The sequence below is a fragment of the Tribolium castaneum genome, chromosome 2, assembly GCF_031307605.1.
Source record: "Tribolium castaneum strain GA2 chromosome 2, icTriCast1.1, whole genome shotgun sequence".
NCBI lineage: Eukaryota > Metazoa > Arthropoda > Insecta > Coleoptera > Tenebrionidae > Tribolium > Tribolium castaneum.
The window spans coordinates 22,398,003-22,421,005 of record NC_087395.1 but is presented as its reverse complement, the minus strand read 5'-3'; the positions used below and the strand labels follow the sequence as shown (position 1 = coordinate 22,421,005).

The 23,003-nt window shown below is 39.0% G+C and overlaps 1 protein-coding gene across 7 annotated transcripts; it reads right to left on the bottom strand.

The window, feature by feature from the left end:
- Nucleotides 1–1,077: 1,077 nt before the first annotated feature.
- On the bottom strand, nucleotides 1,078–22,769 carry Octbeta2R (Octopamine beta2 receptor). 7 transcript variants are annotated; one of them, XR_001575439.2, is made up of 4 exons: nucleotides 22,485–22,764; nucleotides 21,919–22,230; nucleotides 1,922–3,359; nucleotides 1,078–1,858 (listed from the first exon to the last, which is right to left on the bottom strand). XR_001575439.2 is itself a non-coding variant. In XM_015983458.2 (4 exons), exons 3-4 carry the CDS (start codon nucleotides 3,297–3,299, stop codon nucleotides 1,828–1,830), a joined length of 1,176 nt encoding a protein of 391 aa, XP_015838944.1. In that variant the 5' UTR covers nucleotides 3,300–3,359; nucleotides 21,919–22,230; nucleotides 22,485–22,768; the 3' UTR covers nucleotides 1,078–1,827. The 7 variants fall into 7 exon arrangements, 6 of the variants coding, with proteins under 6 accessions (XP_015838944.1, XP_974214.2, XP_008198076.1 ...); XM_015983458.2 differs by having other exon boundaries at nucleotides 2,155–3,359; nucleotides 22,485–22,768; XM_969121.4 differs by having other exon boundaries at nucleotides 1,078–2,097; nucleotides 2,155–3,359; nucleotides 22,485–22,765.
- Nucleotides 22,770–23,003: the final 234 nt, after the last annotated feature.

Sequence of the window (23,003 nt, the reverse complement as noted above, 5' to 3'; positions counted from 1 at the left end):
TCGTTTATCATAATTATAATTTACATTCCTGCTAAATGTAACCAGAATTGGTTTGATGGCGTCTCGCTGTAATAAATTACAGTTAAAAAGGACCGCCAGTATCACTTTTTAAACGGCTAAATGGCCGCACTCATTGAGCTAGTTAAGACCAAGCGTTTTAATAAAAACTCCAACTGAATTAATTATCGAAAATTTAATAACGTCGCAACATGTGGAGCTTACCTGGGAACAGAGAAACTAACTTTGTTAAAAATGGAAAGCCAGAAAGCTGGAATCTCATTTCGGTATTTTCATGAAAAGTAAAGTCTGCATCGTTACACCGAAACAGACTTTTCACTCTTCGTGCTCTTCCAACGAGTAATGCTCAAGTCGGGGCTTATTTATTGAGATTTTCTTCGTAAAACAAACTTTACTTACCTGTTTTTATTGATCACTGAGAAGAAACTCGACTTGCTTATAGTTTATGCGATCATTTGGATGAAAATACAAGATTTGTACTTCAACTTTCCACGTTTTATTGTTCCAAGAGAGCTGTTTTTGAACAATGTCTCAATTCCTTGCTACCACTGAAAACATTAAAGTCTCCTTGAATAACTAACTACATGATACATGTAACTGGAGGTTCAAAGTTTCGTATCAAAGTTTTCAGTACTAATTTTGCATTTAGACGGTAGATTAGGTTTTTTCTGGTGGTTACGTCGTGGGTCGTACCTGTTTTTCAAACTTTGTTCGACTTAGATCAGGATTAATGCATACATCCCGAGCTAAACTTAGTTAGGAAACTATAATCTCGATTTTAACTGATTCGAACTCGGCTTAACCGAATCCGCACACTCTTCTGCGAAACCATGACGTTATATTCGTTGTTGCGACACTAATTCGACCACATGAAACTAACTCGTGAACTTGCAACTTGAAGAAGTTGTGACTAATGAAGCTCCCATAACTAGTCGCCGGTTTTCAACATTTTTTCGATAATTTGGTGCCGTATTAAAAGTTGGCAAGTTCTTTGATGTACAAACTCGACGGGAATAATTTACGTAGGAGGGGACGGGTTGCAATAAAAGCACACAGACGGAAAATATTAATGTTATTTATTGAATTCTGTCCTGTTTGTCAAAAGCAAATTGTCAGTTTTATGTCGGAAGCGTTTTTACAAATGTACAAACTAAACTTAAATATAAAATTGTCAACAAACAATAAATATTTCATTAAGTAAATGGGACTATGTACAAAATCTTTTTAAACTGAAGTTTGGTATGCAAGCACTGCTCAACTAATAGTTTAAGTGGACATTTTTTAAAATTTTTTTGTACATGGAACATTTATCTTTGAGACATCGATTCTTTTAACAAGTCGATAGTTTTATTTGAACACTGATAATGTAGGGGAAGACAATACAGAAAAATATTATTAACATGTGCGCTTTAGCCGATTTGTCAATGAAGTTTTTTTGAAAAATATTATTCTTCGATGTTGACCTTCCTGTAGGTTCATTACTAAGTTTTATTGCTTCTCGTAACAATTTACGATTGGTCGATCTTCGCTAATATTAGATTCTCTTCTAGTTACTTAATTGCACATTTGTTAAATTCTAAAATATGATTGTATCTCGCTACAACTTTCTGATAGTTTTGAAAATCTTCACAAATACACAAGTTTTATTACACATCGAAAAAACATTTACTTCTATTTTTATACGAATATGAATTAAGTCTAACTGTAGAAAAATTGTTTCTTCATTGGAGTATTCGCAAAAAATGGATTGCAGTCTTAAATTAAGTCTTCAATTCGGTAAAAATATCCTTTACAAAAGAACTCGTACAATTACACATTCATCTTTTTAAGATCGTAGAGACTAAAAATAAATACAAAAGAACTAGTTTTTGGCATTATTTACAAGGATTAGTAGCTACTCTACCTAAGAAGTATCACACACTCTATCACGTTTCTCTCATTCGAAAAGTAAAACCAAAACCAACTAATGTAGCACCAATGATATTTCCCAAACTAGCAGCAGACTAGAAACTAGTGGTCGTAAGTCTGCTGCTAGTTAGGTCTACTCAGAGACTCGACCCAAACTCCGAACTCCTCCTCCTATCAATATGTTTTAAGTAAGTTTCCGAATAGATGCTTCTAGTTCTATCATCATACCTTATCGACGGTCTTCTGATATCGAACTTGTCTAAATCAGATGGCGGACGGCGGCACAAACTACAAAAAACGCACTGCAACGTGTTCTTGAACGCTTCCCTGAAGTCCTTGTTGAAATAGGCATAAATCAAGGGATTCAGCGTCGAATTGAAGTACCCGATCCAGAACAAGATCCCCACGACCATGTCGGGGCATTCGCACGTGGTGCACAACGAGATCGAGACGTACCACAGGAAAAAGGGCAACCAGCACAACGTAAACGTCCCCATGATAATACTCAAAGTCCTCGCGGCTTTGTGCTCGCGCTTCATTTTGTTGAGATTCCGCTCCTTGGTCGGAGTGTGGTGAAGATCCTGGTTGATTTCGTGAAGAGTCAGCGTTTTGGAAGAACCACCAGAGTTCGACAACATATCACCGTTGGTGTTGTTCTGGTGGAGGAGCAAGGCCGCCCCCTGCCTATTATACATGTCTTTTTCCTGCTTGTTCGCCTCGCGGAAGATCGCCAGGTACATGTAGATCATGATCGTGCACGGAATCCAGAACGAGATACTGCTACTAATGATCGCGTACAACTTGTTGACTTTGAACTCGCACGAGTCCGGATGATCGAACCGGTCTTTGAGGTGCTCCTCCGTCGCGTACCAGCCCATGAAGATGGGCAGGAAACTCAAAAAGGCTGGCATCACCCACGTGGCGAGGAGCATCAACGCGACGATGTTCTTGGTCATGCTGAGCGCGTATTTGAGCGGCTTGACGATGGCGATGTAGCGATCTACACTGATACAGCACAGGTGGAGGATCGAAACTGTCGAAAAGTAAACGTCTAAAGAGTTCCACACGTCGCACATAAAGTACCCGAACAGCCACGTATCGAAGATTTGCACGCTAAAGTTAAACGTCATGGCGAACATTGCCACCAACATGTCGGCGAAGGCTAGCGAGATGACATAGTAGTTGGTGATGATGCGGAGTTTGCGATGCCGCATCACCGACACGATAACAAGGAGGTTGCCGAAGATCGATACGACGATTATCGAACCCATGATGGTGGCTTTCAGGAACACGATGAGGTAATGGGTCCATTCTTGGTCGGGGGTTTTGGTGATTTGCGTCGTCGATGTACTGAGGTATGTTAAGTTGTCCATCGCCGGTTTTTACGCTGGCTGCTTGTCGAAGAAAGTCAAGAGATTCATGGCGGTTGCGATCTGGAACAAAACAACAATGAACATCCAGAAAATAAGGTTTCTTGTAAAAACTACAAAAAAATCCAACAAACTATCAATGAGAACAGAAGAATTTCTAACAGCACATTATGCCTACAAATCCTTTTTGGATCTACTTATTAGAGTTATGTCTTTAGGTTTGAGTGTTTCTGACGTAAACTGATTGGCAAAATCTAAATTTGTAAGAATCAAATCGCTACGACTAACGGTTCGGAAAATGTCGTCAAAACTTTAGTCTCGTCTAAGCCAAGCTATCTACATTTGCTCTCAACTTATAGGAGTTATCTGCTTGGGATTGAGTGTTTCTGACGTAAAATGACCGGCTGAGTCCAAATTTGCAAGAATCAAATCGCTGCGACTAATCGTTCGGAAAATATCGTCAAGAGTTTAGTCTTGTCAGAAAATATCTGAACCAAATTTTCTACATTTGCTCTCAACTTTTAGGAGTTATCTCCTTAGGATTAAGTGTTTCTGACGTAAAATGACCGGTTGAGTCCAAATTTGCACGAATCAAATAGCTACGACTATTCGTTCGGAAAATATCGTCAAAATTTTAGTCTCGTTAAAAAATATCTGAACCAAACTTTCTACATTTGCTCTCAACTTTTGGGAGTTATCTCCTTAGGATTGAGTGCTTCTGACGTAAAATGACCGGCTGAGTCCAAATTTGCAAGAATAAAATCGCTGCGACTAATCGTTCGGAAAATATCGTCAAGAGTTTAGTCTCGTCAGAAAATATCTAAACCAAACTTTCTACATTTGCTCTCAACTTTTTGGAGTTATCTTCTTAGGATTGAGTGTTTCTGACGTAAAATGACCGGCTGAGTTCAAATTTGCAGGAATCAAATCGCTGCGACTAATCGTTCGGAAAATATGGTCAAGAGTAAGCATAACCAAAATTTTTCATTTTGGGGGATCTTTATTTTTTCAAAGAGGGTAGATGCTACAGTTTTTAAAAGTGCCCCTTTCTCAGACTTTCCCATTTTTTATAATTCTGAGATGTGTAAAGTGGCTCGTTTTAAAAAATCACCCTCGGTAATTTAAGCAATCGATACTAGCGCGAAGCTGAAATTGTTTCGTGTGTGGGCAACCCGCCGTATGCGTGTCAGGTATGTGGGAGGAGGTTTCAAAACTCGACTAAAACAAATCAAAAAACTCATTATGGCACAACAATAGATATAAGATGCTCGAACCCAAAGCCTAAACTTTCATAATTAGCAAAGTTTGTCTGAGGGCGGGCAGGGGACACCAGGCCGTCTACTGTCAGTTTGCTGGAGGAAAACACGATTAATTTATGTATTTTTTATTGTACGATAGAAAAGCAACAGATGGTGTCTCGTAGCCAGAGGGAGGTTATTACGTAATTTGACCCGCGAAAGCACAATGCATCCAATAAATGGAAGAACAACACGAGTCGGTTTATTATTATTCACGACAAGATATAGCCGAGGAAATATTAAATTCCGGCGACAGATGGCCGACAATTACGTTACGAGGGTTTTTCAGCCCGAAATTTGGGTAATTGGAGCACGAATGATGGACGCTTGAGATAATCGGGTCAGGTATGCGACTGCCGGAGGGATTTATTAATAACTGTCTTAAATCATACAGGATTTGCACCGAGATTCAGGAACTTTGTTCCGTTTTTGCATGCATTTGTCATTTGCTTGAAAATTTTGTTTTAAAAGTAGCCGCTCTAAAATTACGCTGGATACGATCCAAACATTCAAAAGTGGCAAATTTCGTCACAGATATAATTTTTATAGCTTTTGTTCAAGCATATTGGAGGTCAGGATGCGGCGAAAATTAATATCCGTCTAGGCAAGCGGGCGATACACCTGAATCCCTACATCCCTCAGTGTTTCGTCTTAATTAAAAATCCGCCTTCTGTCTCCGTTGCATTAACTAATTACGAAATTAATCTAATCCGGCGTCTAATTAGACGAATTTTTTAATTAAAGAAAGAGAAGAGGCTGCGATATCGCCGACTTAAGCCGCAACAACGATTCCAGTGCAGCATTGCAATTAATAAAGTTTAATTGGCTTTCTCTGGATCCAATCGCAATTTATAATAAGACCGGATCGGGCGTAAAGTTCCACCTGGATGAGAGACTCGCATGATATCTACTTGCGGCCCCATGCAAATAAAGCTCGGGTTAGCCTGAATTAGCGCACTGCGGCAGTTTGCACTTGCATAATAACCTTGTGTACCGAATTAAGGGCGAAAAGTGGTCGGACGAATACGATATTAATATTCCGACTCGTGTGTCACAAAGGGGACTCCCTTCAATAATAATTGAGCGAAATAAATCTTATTCAGTTTGAAGAGCGAATGCATTCCATTAATGATTGTGTGCGTGTATGAATAGTGGAGGCGCCCATCTCAAGAGACGTTGACGATTATAACAAGACTCCACTATTCACAAAATTCACTCTTCGCTGCCTGAATATAAGGGAGTTAATTTGGCGAAATGTTTGTGGAAATTAAGACGGATGGTGGGGCTTAAATTGTACCAATTAGCGATTAAGCCGCCCTCGAGATTACTTTCGTAGTGCAACCTCTTGGCGATTAGAAGCAATCATCGGACGATTGTCTTCGAATCGTGTTGAGAGTCGAAGCTAGAATTAACAATAACAACGTTTAGGTTTCCGTCGGTCATTTTGAGATTCTTTCTGGACGGGAGTTTCCGGTTAGGAAAACACAAATGAAAATGCGGTCCTTCCGGCAATGGAAACTTCTCGTGCGTTAAATACCGCAATGCGCGGGAATCCTCGAAAGGCCGTATTTTTGACGACAGTATCTCCCTCCTCGGAGCGTCAACCGGAAACCAATTATTCTCCGTTCGTTCTCGTACGTGCTCGCATATTTCATACAATATTTTGTCGCCGCGGAATAACATTGTTATTTTTGTTCAATGACGAAGGCAACGAAGCAAAAACACACCTGTTTTGGCATATCCCCAACGAGAGAGGAACGGTAATTGTTCTGGTTACGTAACGTTCGAAAAGACACCGATCGAAGTGTCGGACGTCAAATATTTACCAGTTTCCGACAATGACATTGATGCGCTTTATTCGCTCATAAAATATACACACCGGGAAAAATGGAGCAGTCGGACGCTGCTAAGAATAGGCGCGTTCGACGGACGCTGTGGAAGGTCTCGGTCGTTAACAGGAGCGGAAATACATCCACCACATCTACCTACACTAATATAGCCGGTCAAACAGAAGTTGAATAGAGTCATTACCGGATGAATTACGAGTAAACCTCGTTTCGAGTGTCAATACGGCCGTTAAGCCGCCGTCCAAAGTCTGAACCGGCTCAATGGAAAGTTTGACTAAATTAGATGGCCGGATTAAAGTTTTCGCTTAGGAAACTCGCAATTAAACGTTTTTCTTTTGATAATGAGATCGCGGAGTTTTTCCGTTTGCAGCGACCAGTGGCGGCAAAATTCACAAAACAAGTTCTTTTGTGCAACTCTGAGACGGACTCAAAGGTTGAAAGGAAGAGACTATTTTTTGTATTAAATTTGAATAATTATGTTATCTGCTTTTAATGTTAACGCAGTTTCTTATACTCCACCTGGCGAACGGGCCTGCAGCGTCCGGAGATGGCGAATTTAAACCTGTTAGGAGTTTAAACTAGTTTAATTACTCCACATAGGCAAATCTGCGTTAAATTAGCATGGAAACTGAAACTGAATTGTGATGTGTCTCTAGGATGGGCTTAATCCAATTTTGGGCATTCAATAATTCGCCGTAAAAAAAGCATAGAGCATTTAAACAAGTTTCCCGTTGAAGGCAAATCGAATTAGCTGAAATTCATTAGGTTAAGCCGCCGGAATCGGAGAAAGTTTATTTCGAAGCAAACATGTTTACATTAAGGACCTTCAAAATCCAGCCAAGATATTTGAATCGTCTGTTTCAAAAATAGCCGGAACCGTAGGTGATCCTCGTGACGCAATTACGAGTGATCCGTCAATCCAGTGCGGCATTATTCATGAAAATCGCTCGAGAAGTGGAAATTCCTGGGTTAAAAGTTCGTGCGGCGAGCACATAAAGGAAACAATATTTTTAAAAGCGCATTATTTCGGCTATGATACCGGCGGCAATAAATCTAGCGGCTCTGGTCCTGTTAGATCCCGCCGGATTCCTAAAGCTCCGGCTCGGTGGGCGGCGTTCGGCCATTAGGGAACCGCCGGCTCCAGGATTTCCAGTTCTGGATTCGACCGTGAAGCATTACCAATCTGTCTCCCGCTTCGCGTGCCCGCTTAATGTCTAATTCAAATACGAATCGGGAGAACAGGAGAAAAAGTCCGTCGGGAACTTGCAAAGCGCAACGCGAGCTGGGTTCGAAACGGCACTGCAATGCGATTTCAGAACGGATTATTTTGTAATGCGATGGCTAAGGGAGCTGCAGCGCTTTGGGCTCTGAAACGATGAAATGCTTTTCCTCGATTAGCACGTCTCTCGCCTCGGGATTCGGGAAAAATTCGAACTGAATTATGTAAACTAAACAGCAAAGCCGTAAAATAGACGAGACTAGTTCGGAGTTGGGTTGTTCTCATGAATGGAAGAGTTGCTCGGAAAGTTTCACCGGGCGGATTCAAAATAAATTATTCCACGATTTGAAAACAATATAAAACAAGTCAAAAGTAACGACCGCCGAGAGAATCTAAAATTTTGTCAGGAGCCCAGTATTTTTACGACACAAATCACAATTTTTTATGATTAAAAAAAGCACTCTCAAGACTGCGAGTCTTTGGCTTTCTACTGTCTCAAATGCCCAGCATGTTGGATGCGCAGAACAACTCTATTACACCCTTGAAAGAAATATGCTCAAGGAAATGGACATTGAGCGACGTGAAACTTGAGTTGGGAGCTCGGCGAATTCGCAATTTATTTTTTCCCTTACGTAACGCACTTCCTGATATGATTTTTATATTTTCTGGAGGAATTCAAGTCTTATTTAGGAAAAACTGCATTCACAAAGATTTAAAATTAGATGTGGAAGTTTCTTTTTGAATTTAAAACCACTGAAAGACTTGGTAAGATTTTAAATTTTAAATTATTCAATCTCATTTCATATGATAATTACGAGGCTAATAAATCGAGGGAAATCCGGTTGCAGTCCTTCCGTTGCACTTCTTAATAATAAAGAAACTCGCAGGTACGTTTTGCCAGATTTCCACGATCGTAAAACTTCTTTGAGATTTAAATATCGCTCCAAATTTGACTGATTTCGAGGCTTGTTTCTTTCTATGACTGTCGTTAGCGGAGTTAATTTAACAGAAATTTTGTACATAAAGCACAGATTTATAGCTAGTATTTCAGTTGATTTAGTATTTATTTCGAAAACTGCCCAAACCTCTCCCGCTGTTAAAGCGTTCCTTCGCAAATATTTAGACAAGAGGAAACCTATTTTATTAGATTTCCTCAAATATTGTGGGAGCAAATCGTCGATACAGTCTGAAAATTACCTTCACAAATCCCCCTATAAGTTCTAAATTATCAGACAATTTGTCCTAGCCAGATCTAAGCTTTTCCAGTCACGCAAGAAAATTTCTTCTGATTGCTTTTACCTTAGATTTAACCGTTATTAAGACATTTAGATAGTATCCTGGTTTCCTACTATCATTTGTGTGGAGACTAATTTTAGACAATTTAACGACTTTAGCAAATTAATCCCAAAAAGCTCATTTCATTTAGTTATAGTGTGCAGACGGAACAAGAATTATTCGGCAGTTTTCAAAAATAAATTCGTAAAATTGCCAAAATTCAGAGAGCAAGTCATTGTTCCGTTTTTAGCAAGTGTTACATCATTGTTTCCTTGAGACACATGCAATATTTCTTAAAAATAAAATAGGACGATGTTGAAGCTTCTAAAGCCGGCTTAAATTTTAATCGAGTCAATGTTAGTTCCTTTGTGAAGGAGCTGTTAGAGACGTTTTTGCGCACATTAAGACGTCTTAATGAAGGCGAGTCGACGGCAAAAAAGAAGAAAAAATAATTAACAGAGGCACGCCTTGATGAACGAAATTGGGTTATGTTTGCAATTTTATCAACAACTTGGAACCGACTCCTGCCAAACCGATCTATTTTTAATAAGTCCCGAGATGACGCCAAACAATCAAAAAGCGTTCGGGTTGGAAAATTCACAACTGATAAAATAGAACGGAAAAAACTTGGAAAGTTCTTTCCCCAAGTCATCCCATTGTCCCTCCTTCCGAACTTGTCCTATTTTTATGAAAATCGACGATTCGTCGGCTCCTGACAAAACTGCAGCGCCTTCATTAAAATCCACACAAAGCTCGGAGTAATTACGCCGGCAGTTGATCCAAAAAAAAAGGCAAGAGGGTCGCTGATGTAAGTTTACTAAACATCAATTTGTAATCAATACGCGCAAATGCAGCCAGGAATAGACAAAACGTGTTCTCGGCTAAATGCAACGATTATGAGAAATGTCGTGATGAATTGGAGAACCTTGAATGCTAACGCTATCGCATTACTCATGTCATTATATAACATTAATGCGATGTAAAATGGACAGTGGAGGCGGAATTGGGACTAAAGAGCCCGTTCTGGGCGATTTCTTGACGCGGAACGTTAAACGACGGTTAAACACCATCAGACAACAAGCAATATTTTTGAAAAAATCTACACAATGCGTTAATAAATTCATTCAATTTTAAATGATTATTTTCCACCAACACGATTTTCTGGTAGACCATAATGAAAATTTAACAGTTCTTTACAAACTATGAAACTTTAATCATTGCTTTCATAAACGCAGCTACTGAAACCCTAGAAGTGCAAAAACAATCAGAGTATGAACGCGAAGGTTGAGTGTTATTGCCGTAAAAATTAAAAGGTATGCAAGAATTCGCCTCGAATTACGATCAGTTTACTTGTCGTAATTTATATTTATTCTGTTACAACTTAATTACGGTTGTAAGTATGCTCAAATAAGTACTAATGACCGGATCTAAGTTGTTTTTATTGCTCTGCGTTTATGAATCGGAATATAACAAACGCAGTAGCCCATTACTTACAACTACAAAACCGAATCTATTATGAATAACCGACTATTTTTACCGGCAATCAATATTAATTTATAAAATATCGGGTAATCAAGAGCTCTTCTCTCGTTGAAATAAAAATTCGTTTTTATAATTTAATAAATATCGGCCAACATTGGGATTTTTAATCATGTCCTTTCTTTTTCCCTGGAAGCAATTAATCATGGGTATTTTTCGCTTGTTAATGGTCAAATTTACGGTGCAATTTGTGATATTTGTAGCTTTGTGATGTTTATTGTGTGTGGGAAGTGCACAGCCATCGTGACAGGGGTACAAATAGGCGAAAATGGCCGTGCTGTGAAAAAAATCACTAAATCAAGCGTCGCTGAAACGTGAAAAATGTTTATACAAAAACGTCTAAAAATCCAGCACGCCCTCATTTCAAAGGTCGTCCCTTAGCATTTAACAAGATTCATCACGTCGTCCCTCCCACTGTAAGTGGATGCAATAATTTTTATGGCACGACATGCACAACAAATGACTTCATAAATTCTTGCGATTCATTATTAAATAGACGGAAGAGATAGCGAGGTAACGCATCGCCGTCATAATAAAAAGTGACATTTTTCGCGGCGTTCAATTTTGGATCGGGGACGATGGACAATATTTGGTTGATTAACGATTCGAACGGTTGATCACGTATTTATCACTTATCCAATTATTTTTGCGAGGGGTAGCAAGAATAAAATTTATCGGTGCCTGGACTCCCATTGTCATAAATCTTCCAATTATGAATCCGCCGGGATGGTAATATGCAATATTAAAGCGTTTTAACGGAGCGTCTGGTACAAGCCGCAGGACTATTCTACGTGCAACCGCAAGCTGCCACGTCCTGCAGGATAAAATCCTCCGATATTGGCTATCCCTAATAGCTTGTTACTACAAGCACAAGAGAATCTAAAATTAGTGACGCTTATCGCTACACGTTTAAAACACTTAAATAACAACAAGAAACCATAACAACAATTAATGTTATCGGGCGGTAGTTTTCGTGTTTTTTAAACACACACTCACTTTCAAGGATTTTATAACATCGTGAAAACGCCGATATCGACATTACTGCGTCACGAATGCACACAGGCCGGTCTTTAAAACAATGATTAAAAGGTCAGAACGTGTTAGCCATCCCGAAGCTACTTTAATTTACATTTTTAAAACGAAAAAATTCGTTCGATGTGCATAGAAATCGAGTGTTTAAGCTTCGCAACCTCGGTTAATATTAATTAGGTCCGTTTTTCTCCCTCGGGGCGCGTCCGAAATACTGCAAATACAGTTTTCCGAACTAGGATTCGATTAAATAAACAGGGACCGAGGCCCCGGTTTAAAGCCGGATTATCGATGGAAAGTTTACGAAAGGCTTTGTTGAGTGTTCGCACAAATGTCAGCGCGATTCGAGGGTAAAAAGCGTCGACCCGCGTTGGACGACAAATAGACTCGCTGTGCTTGTCTTATGTGTGTGTGTTTTGCAAGAGAGAGCAAAAAGCACAAGCCATAAATTTCGCAGTTAATTCGAAACTGTGTTTGTTTACGCTTGCCATTTTTATGTTTCTGTGAAAATAAGCCAGATGTAAGGGGGCAGGTGTGCGGGAAAGTTAAACACTGGCGCTACTTAATCGCCTAGCCACGGTTAACCCCCCAAAACCCGAGATTAGAACTTATAATAGAAAATCTAATCCGCTTGAATTCAATAATTTTTGTCTCTCTAAGTTTGAACGGAAAAAGACAATAATTCAAACTCGCAGATTTTTGACGTTGCAAAAATTTACAGATTTGTCGTTCTTTAAACACTAATTTTCACAAAATATTATACGGAATAATTAGCATTTTTAACAATGAGCCTGAAAAGGATATTCTTCTTACGGCATGACTATGAACAAAGCTGGAATTAGCATCTTATAGGCCCAAAAACATTGGCAACCCATAGATACTCCTCAATTTTATAAAAAAAAAGTGAAAATTTTACGGAATGTTTGATTTAAAAACGAACCCGGCGCATCCACCATTTTTCGCAGGGTGAGATTAAAAGGCTTGTGGATAGTTTTGTGAAAAAATGATTTATTTATAAAATGACTACATCTTTTAAGTGCTTATTTCATAATGTTTCAGATTAATTTTAAAAAATATTAAATATTTCAGATTAGACAATTTTGTTAATATAACTGAGGAAATCGCTGTTATGAGCAAGTACAGACATTACATTATATATTTATAATTTAAAAAGGATCGGTAATTGTGCAGTCGTCTCGACGCCTCAAAAATACAAAATCTTCGAGCACAAAAAGGACTCTTCATCATAAATTTAAAAAGTTTTAAAAAATTCTTTAAAAATTTTTTATGAAGTGTTTCGAGCAAAGTTTCGGGAGCTCATGTATATAATTTTAGAGTTGTTGTTATTACTCCTAGTCACAGTTAGTAAAATAAACCATCTAAAACAATTACGCAAATAACAATGTTGATTTTCCAAGGCAATAACCAAAACTGTGATAACAGTGTTCTTATTCAACGCAAAGTGTTGTTTAAAACAAACTAGTGCACTGTATATATTTATATTATTTGCTCATAGCTTTTAGGTAAACACGTAAAACTGCGAAAAAATATTAATATTCATGTTTTATAATTATTGGTTGTGGTGCACGCTTTGTAAATAATTAGAATACAAGAATAATAAAATAAACAAGTTTTGCTGACGTTCTTTACAGTAGCATAAAATGCTGCTGTTGAAACTTGCGTAAATAGTTACTTCAGGTATTTTTTTCCAAATTTTGAGACAGTTAAAGGCTGTGAGCATTTGCTCACAAGCTGTGTTAAAAATATTTGAGGCCCCTGGTGTTTAATCGGCAGTTCCCTGGAGTTGATTAACAGCAGCTCAGACCGGCTGCTACGAGTTTTCCGCGGAAGTAGTGGAGTCGCAACTAAGTGCAAATAACGCATTCATCTGGCGCAATTAAGGTTTTAATTTCTTAATTACACACCACGAGTGCTGATGTAAACAACGGAAAAAGAAGGGACGCACAACAATATATTATATTTAAATGAGACAATAAAACGTTCAATAACATTTAATTAGTGTCCATTTCGGTAAAGTGGCACTGTTGGCGCGCGTTTATAAATAGTCGATGGACTTGAAATAATGTCAGTTCGTATCGTTTCATCACGTCCATTTAACTTGTCATACATTTTAAAAATCGTGCCCTTGAAATATCGGGAGGTTGTCCTAGCGTTCCGTAATCACAAAATGATTATTTTTATGGGTTTTCATTTCAATGCCATTACTTGCGTAGCGATCAGGTTTGTCGTGTTGGCGAAAATTTCGCGTTCAGTGTCAAATTAATAAAATTGCCGCTAATGGCTGAAAAAAGCCGACTAATTGTGGTCTAGCCCAGCTCCTCTAATGTGGAAAAAAAACCGAATTGGAGTCAACATCTGGCGGAGATTTACCACTATTGTTATTTGTCGAGTAATTGAAACAAACAATTTTAATAATAGCTTATAAATAAATTGTTGCGGACGCAGTCCTTGAACCGCGATAATACGGCCGAATGCGTCCCAGACTTCCTCTCCAATAATTAGGGCTGAAATTGAAGCTGTGGAAGCGGGAATCTAGTCTGGTCGCGTCTCCAGCATATTCAAACATTTTTCCAGACTGTAATGCAATTCCATCCAGCCCTTTCTTCTTCGCTTAACTTTGTTAAATTCGGGCCGAAACTTTTTCGAACTTTTCACGAAACAATCGATGCTCTCGGCTCACTTTGGCGTGACCGATTCTTTTAATCGTCACCGACAGCATAATTGGGCATTTGTATACATAATCCCTATTTACATGCAAATTAATTGAAATTGAAGCGTGTGTGTTGGGCGAGACAGTAAAAATCGTGTTAAATATTCATAACGTATAACGCCGACCGACTGACTGACATCAAACATCGGTCGCAATCGGAAAATAGAAGGGAAAAAATAAAAGAACGCTCGTAAAGTTTCCCGGATCATGCCGACCTCCACATCATATTTTATACGCGCGACTTGACCGAAATCGCAGATAAGGCTGTTTGAGGAATTGGATGTGGTCGGCCGGCATTTTTAGGTTTATCGACGGTCTCTGCCGCAATTAACGTAAATCGGACGGTTTAAAGCTTGTTTACTTCGTAAAAATTTGGGGCGCTGTGTTACATTTGGAATCGACTCGGCTATTACACCTCCGAAAAGCCACCCATTTGCAATTGTAATCGGAACAGGAACTCGATAATGTGGCCAATAAGAAAACTCCCCAAAAGTGACTTTCAATAAAGTAGAAAGGCTACAGATAAACGGTTTATAGTCTTCGACTTGCTCAAATTTTATGTGATCTTGACAAAGGACCATCACACGGACTTCAGTTCCTTTTCAGTCATTACATTCCACTGTGATGGCTCATGTCTTGCCTTTTGCCAAATTGAAAATAAGTTCTTTATAAAAGGCCAAAGAACGTTAAGTTCGTTCGTTCTGTTCAAATGCCTTCCGAAACCTAACGTACTAATTTACAAAACTGTCCTAGAGTCATTTTTACGTCAAAATTGCTAAAAAAATCGTCGAATGTTATTTTTGCCTTTTTTACATTAAAACTCAGTGTTTTGGCGAATTTTTGTTGAAACGTTCGTTCCAGAACCCACTAAATTTGTTAAAAATATACGTACATTGCTTATCATTTTTTCAGGCGTTTTAGCGTGATGTTCAGCCCAAAATGAGAACGCAAATATTTCGCCAAAAAATTATTCGCTAAATTGTTTATGTTTTCATAAAATAACTGTTGAATTAATATTTGATCAAAAATTTATGTCGGGGCGACTTTGGAGACTTGTTATGCAAGAAGTGACGAATTCTCCATTTTTGGATCATGGTAAGAAGAGGTATCCTGATAGACGGACAAGTTTATACAATCTAATTATTATTAATTTACTCTGCAGAGTTGCCAACAACTAATAACAGTTGTTAGCTCCCTCCAGTCGGTACAAACTAATTTATTCAAGTTTCCGAAAGCCCAGTTTTGCGAAGAAAATGCGCTCGATTTATTTTATAGCGCCACATTGAGCGTTATTTATAAACGTTTGAAAATCTCTCTTGACATAAATAAATTGGCAGGACGCTCAAGTTCGAGCGGTCGCGGCCTAATAATAGGGATCATTTGCTATTTCTTGGTCGCGAGAGGGGTAAAGAAACCCATTGTTTCAACCACGTGTCGAGGTGGGGGCAGGGAACCGGCGACTTTCCCACTTTGCATACTTGGTGTATTCATAGAAAGGCGGTTAAGTCAAAAGCGACATTTTATTCAGGTTGTGTGGCTCAAGGCAACCGCTAAAGAAGTCGCAAGCGCCCTTATCGCCACTTCACCGGAAACGACACAAACTTCGTTTCCCCTTCGACCTCCGTATGCAAACGTTTACTCGATCGGTTGGGCATTGTTAACGTGTAAATCATTCCTGTTGGTAAACTCGGCGAAATTTAAGAAAACCTGTCAGACATAACAGTGATGTATTAACGTTCTGTCAGCGCGGCTTAACTTGATCAACTCGAAACTTTCGACAAATATTTGACAAGAGACGCTGTCGACGTAATTTATTACATGGAAATTCCGGTAATTGTTGCTTTTTTTCGCAAGAGCAAGCTTCGCCCTCCGGTAAATATTTAGGCACCGTCGTGCGAATTAAAGCGATTTAACGTTTGCACAGCTGGATTTTACCGAGGCAATTAAAAAAAGTTGTTGTGCATTTATTTGCGATGATTATCCTGCGGATGAATGATTCGAAATTTTTGTCCAGGGGTCATTAATTGTCTAGCGCAGATCATGCACATAAATAGATTGGAATAATATCCCGGAAAATCCGAATTGTTTGATGCTGGAATGGACGGTTCAAACGACTTTATTGGACTGAATATAGGCAAAAATTAATAACTGCTCTTGCTAAATACGAATGGCAGGAACGCTCATAAAGTGAGTAATGCTTTCTAATTCATAAACAATCAACAAAAGGATTTTCTGTTTACTCATTGAATAGCTTTACGGTTACTTGTACGCACTCCGACTTCCACTGCCATAAAATTGTCAATATTTTCTACAAAAGAGGTTTCTCATTTAGTAAATTAAACGGCCTCCCACATCTTGAATAGCTCTTTGTGATTTATTTACGTTTCTGTATCTGGCTCTATGAACGAACTGAATATTTGTGCTGCAGCAGAATTTCAATTTGCTCGTGTGTACTTGGGAAAATCAACAAGAGAAAAATGAAAATTATGACCGTAGATGTCCAATAAATGGCAGCGTTAAGATTCTTTACTTACGGAACAAAACAGCAGTTTATTAGCGAATCTGAGCGAGCACATTACTTTATTACATGTTTATTATCTGACGTTTCAAAAACATTCGATCCGTGTGCGGCTTCTGCTTAGTTTCTCGCGGTTGGTTTGTTATAAAAGGTAATCAGATTTATTATATTTTGTGGCAACCAGTAAATAAAGAACTGTTCTCATACATAAACTTTGATATATTGCACTAAATAAATCAAACATTTTACGTTGTATTTCACAAACTGAAAGCTCGATCGCAAAAAATGGAACGCCAATGGCAGCAGAGTGAATAATTTCATGTTTTAATTGATTGAAGTAAATTCTGTAAATGCTAAATTGACTTTTGGTCAGAAATATCGATTTGTCCGACCAAACGAGTCATTTTTTAATTTCAACTTTCAAACGGGAATAACTTTGAACATTTTGATTACCCTGTTTGAAGCCAATATAAAAGTTCGATGATAGAATTTTCATAAACGACTACACCCACCTAATTTCAATAAATATGCCTTAAATTTCTATTTCGTAAACAAGAAGTATATTGAATGTTGTGTTTTTACCAAAGAATAAATAAAACATTAGCATTTCGTAAAAAATTACACTACATGAGAGGCATAATTAAATTGCACTGCGCCTACGTGTACCTACCTGTACACAACACAACCACCAAGGGCAGATTTGAGTTACATTGTTTCTACGAATAAACATCCCGGAAAAGCAACATTTTTCTTAAGGCGTTTGCTGAAAATCTTAAATTTCTTCGGTTTTGTTCAACTTTTTACTCTTTATTTGAACTAAAATGCTGAAGTGGGCAAGAGCCGAGTTCCAACATAATGGAGCTGCTGCTCGCGCTTTTCTTTTTCGTGAAAAAAGTCGCAATAAAGTCGCGAAAACGCTCCGATTGTTTAAAAGTTGATTTTAAATATTGTCTAAAAAAGGGAAACGACACTATTAAGTTTAAAAAATCAATACTCGATGTGAAACATTTTGTTACGTCAACAAAAACATTACGCTTTGTTTTATGCATAAAACCCCCTCGTTATCCAGTCAACTCATTCGATCGTTGTAAATTTTTAATCTTTTAATAGATTTTGTCCGGTGGACTGATGATGTTCACTATCGACTTTTAGTTCGTGGAAATCGGGCAGACTGCTTGAATTTTATTCAAAAAAAACGTGAAATTTATTCGCGTAAATAATGGAACGCATATAAATTGTTTTTTGAACAAACTTCCCGCTCTAACTTATTTACGGTTAATTAGGAAGTCAGGAGTGGATTTAATGCGATCTGATATAAAAAAATTAATCCTGTCAGAAGCACGAAACTGGCCCTTTCTCCTGTTTTATTGAATTCGACCGATGGATTGTTTATTAAGGCTGAATGTGGCAAATTCTGATCACGACACAAATTCAGTGGGCAGCCCCAGGACCTTGTTAGTTTGACCGATCGATCGGTAAATAAAACAGTGCTAACTTGCACACTTATCAATATTAATAAGATCGATACAATCATACGAGGCTTATCATCGATTCGTCCCACGCTTATTAATTTTTCCGAATGATTTATCGCCTTTCTCCGAGGAGTCATTTCCTGCGGTGCAGGCGCTGAATATTCAGGAGGTCCGTTGCAGGGAGTGTTTCAAGCGTCAATCAGCACTCGAATTTAAAAGTTTGCGTCGATTATGTCGTCTAATTTCCATAACGGACGACTCTGGCGGCTTGATGAATGGAAACGGCCGTTAAAGACCATATATCCCCGTGCGTATTCATTACTAAAAGCATAAACTAGACGTGTCGTAGATAATAAAACAGAAACGCCGCTACGCCAAACCAGTGCATGTTTCCAGACGATTGTTTCAATGGAAATGCGAGATTTATCGTTTCAATTTCGACGGCGTGGTCGAGCGACACGCCATACACGAGATCGGACCCGATAAGGGTTGCGACACTGACGAAAAGTGGATTTCTGAGCGAAACGGGCGACTTTATGGGAAATTCTAGCGAAAGGAGACTCTACAGACGGCGGGGAGAGACAAAGGCTTAGATAATGGGGAGGGCTCGAGTTAAGCTAAAAGAGGTGGTTTTTCGAGGATTTACATTTTCGGAGTTTTATTACCGAGTTTCGGGCTCTTTGATGGGTTAAATTTGACGAAAAGGCACCGAATTGGAGAAGTTGAAAGAAACGAGGGTTTCTTGTAAACTAGATGCAGCTTGTCGGCCTTCGAGGGAATAAGTATTTCTCTTGAAGCACTCAACTGAACTGACTTTTCAATTTAAACCAATTTCTTTTGTGGCACATACACAATCAAAAAAATACAGTGAAACCTCCCTTAACGGACAGCTCTTCACAACGGACATTTGTGTAGGCACGCAATAAAACCTATATTAAAATTTCCACCTCCCAATAGCGGACACCTCTCCATGAGAGGTTTTAGTGTACTTTTTACAGTTTCGGAACTTGGAACAATATAATCTTTTTGTGCACTTCTGTAAGAAAAAAAATGGCCGCTGGAAAACACGTTTTGGTAATTATTCATTGCAAATACGTGAGTTTTGGTGCAGTAAAAGTTCTAAAATGAATTCACCAAACTGAAATAGAGTCGGACATAAAGGGGCAAAGTTCGATTACGTGCAGAACTTAAGCCATTTCAATGATGGGCCATTTTTCTAATTCGTCTCTGCTCTAAGTTAGTAGGAAAGTTTCAAAGTTTTGTAAAGTTTGACATCTTTTCAAATGAATTGGAGAACGCAGTGGTCAATGTTCAAGGATTGAAAGTCCATAATCCCAGTTTGTGATTTTTGCCATCAATAATAATTATCGAAACTCGTTTTAATTATCGGTAAGATTCCAGGGATATCCTGGTATTAATTGGACAATTAATGCATTACGACTGGAATTCAGCAAAATCAAAGGATCTGACACTCAAAAGAGCACAATTCTGACAGCGGAAGAGCTTCTGGCAGTCAAAGTTCGGGCTTGAATTCCTGAAGTTGCTTATTAATTTATCGAAAAATCGATTAGTTCGGATATTTAATTAGCCCGCGAAAAATTCTTTGATGTTGTGTGCTATCTATAGAACTTTCTTTCTCAAGTCAAATTGTTGCGAATTTCCATCATTATCGTCCATTGGACTAAATTTGTATAAAATTTCCGAAGTTGCAGCTGCAATCGCTGCACTGCAACTCTTTTTCGAACTTTGTAACGAACTTAGGGAACCCGGGAACGTTTCCGGGGCGGACAAAAGTTACTCCAGTAAACTAATAATAGATGAAAGAGTGAAACGATAAGTAAGGACTCAAGATGGCAAAATCTAGTTATTTTTTGCGGCAAGTGTCGTTTCCCACGCACTTATTTTTCGGCGAAAAACTAATTTGTCCGAATTATTCGCCGAGAGTAAATTGTCCGTGAACGCCACTGTTTGATTTTTTTTTTCGAAAATCGCACTGTTTACCAAAACTTCACAGATTTGACACCGTGCCAATGATTACGTTGACAAGCACCTGTTTCATTCGTCTAGAAATGGGAATAACCCGTCTCGACCTCTTTCCAAATCTGTTTTGCGAATCGAGGCGATTCAATATTTTTTCTTCGAGGCCTCTTATATTTATAAATTGGTTTGTTGACGCACACGCGTCAAATGTGTTCAAAATAAATTTATTATTAGAGGCTGTGATTGAGTTTTTATTTACCGGACGACAACAAACCTATTGTAGAATACGTCAGGGCATTAGTTTCACAAATTCGACTGTAATCGACTAAGGTCATTTACATTGATAACGTTTCATTATGTACACAAACAACTCACTCAAATGGTTCCCAGAAGTATTGTTGTCTGTGATTACTTTAACAATGACAAAAAACGGCTAATTTTGCCATTTGGGGAATAACCCGCTCGTCTGGCCGCATGGAGCTATCATTGACACACGCTTAGTCAAAACCGCAGATCCGACTTGGTGAAGTTTTACGAGTGAAGGAGTTCGTGAAGAGCCATCCAACTCAGAAGTATTCAAACTAGACAAACGTCATTGTACGTTGTTGGTTTAGTGGTTGTTAAACGAGCTCAAGTGTCGTTAAAATTAATCGGAGATTATATTTTTACGGCTGTTGCCCTGTCGGTGGCAATAATCCGCACTTATTGAATTAGAAGACGGTTATGGACCGGCGTAAATAAGTAACAGTTGGGCCCTGACGAGCTCGTTCGCCGATGATTAATTTTATGGGATTTGCTGGTAATCAGTCAATCTTAGGTTGACGTCGACTTGTCATACGCGAACGGAAGCGAAAATGATCTGACGGACGATTCTTGTTGCTTGACTAATGGATTTTAGCTAACAAGTTTTGTCAAAACCGATCGCTTTATTAAGACGAGCAATAATCGTTGTGGTCGCTCGTAACTCACATTATGACTACCAGTTAATTACGTTTTGATTTGGTTTCGAGCACACAGACTTCGCAAGAAAAGGGAGTTTTATTCGGGGATTTACCACACTTTTCGCGCGACTTGATGCATCGTAGCGCAGTCCAACTTTCGCGCTGTATTAGTATTAGTTTAATTAAAACTGCATATTACAAAGTTTACGAGGCGAGTTTAGTATTTGATAGCTCGTTACTGGAAAATTATTCCCGCTATTTGATTATGTTTTAATTTAGTCCAACTACAACGCGAAATATTAATTTGGAACTCCACTGAACTGTCAGAATTGCATACATCATTGTTGTTATTGAAATATTTGCTTTCAAAGTCTAATAATTTTTTAATATTGGTAATTAGGTTGTTTTGTTGGAAAACTCTGTCATAGCCGAGAATCGAGTTAAAAATAACGCTTGCAGAATAACCGACTGCATTTTGTGCTGCTTGTTATACCGTAATTTTTATTAATTGAAGTAAACAATTTGTTGCACTTGTACGTAAACACGATTGAAGCACTGATAAGTGCGGCTAAAAATAAACAGAAATTTTAATTATAGCCACTGATTTGAAAAGAATGTGTGTGACAAGGTTGTATTTTTGGGAGTTGCGTTTCCGGCCGGTCCGTGCAATAAATCCGGAGTCCCAGGTTTTGGTAAGACGGTGGAATGGAAAAAGGTGATAATTTAGATCGGCCAAGTGTCGGGGTTTACAATTAATTAGAGCTAGGACTTACGAGAGAGAGTTGACGGTGATTAACTTCCCTTAACCTCATCCATAAATCGAGCAAAGTCCCGGATTATTAGTTTCGGTGGTGTTACACGTTAACAATCACTGGAATAACACTGACGCTACCGCCGAAGGGGCGAAAAATAATAACACACTACACTGATCACTGGAGTGACGTCTGTACCGAAAAGGCCGAATTTAATGTAAATTTTCGTTGGATTAAATTCAATGTTGGCCTGGACTATTTTATTTTTATTTCTCTTCCCGGGTTGACATTTTCATCGTCCCACTTTGTTGCCATTAATTAAACCATTTCGACCTGAAAATAATTTTAGTATCTCTCCGTAAGAAAATAATAACAGATTTTGCGAATTTTACAATTCAAATCGAGTCAATTAAACATCGCTTTGTGTTCATGGTTGGGGCAAGTGGCCATAGCTGCGAGCCTCCCATTGGAAGTGCAGTTTTGCCCATGGGCCCAGCCAGCCGCCCCCGCACTTGCGCTCTCCGATGCAAAACAGCAACTCTCATGCTAGATTTCTCTCGCTGGGGTGGTGTAAAAGTGCAACCTACCGTATTTCGCGTCCGAATGGGGGCTGAGTCCTGGTGCGTGTGCGGGAGGTCCGTCGGCGTAGCTGCCACTGAAGCAACGCGCGGAGAGAGACTGAATCGGAGGCGCGAGCACGGAATCGCGACGCTCTCGGCGTCTGTACGCTCGGCGTACAGTTTAACATTGATCAAACCTACTGCAGTTGCACCTGCAATAATGCCTTATCATTCCTGCACAGCAGGATGCTAACGTGCTCGAGCCGGCCTATCGTCGACTGGTGCTTGTGTGTGTGGACGGTTACGACTCACGATTTAATGACGGCATCGAATGCTGATAATATGGCCATTGTAACGTTTACGGTTCGCCGGCTGCTGGACTTGCTGTTTATTGTTACTGTGGAAATCTCGCGCTGGGAGCTAACGACTCGCCCTGCGAGCGATCTACGAGCATGCGATGGATCGGAACGCCGATGCCAGGATTTACTGATTTTTTTAATGAAAGGATGCGAGCAGTTCTTGGGAATGGGGCTTATTGCTACTTGA

What these genes read in the sequence shown, in the direction of transcription:
- Octbeta2R (XM_064360054.1), bottom strand. Translation starts at nt 3,299, where the DNA reads ATGGACAACTTAACATACCTCAGTACATCGACGACGCAAATCACCAAA.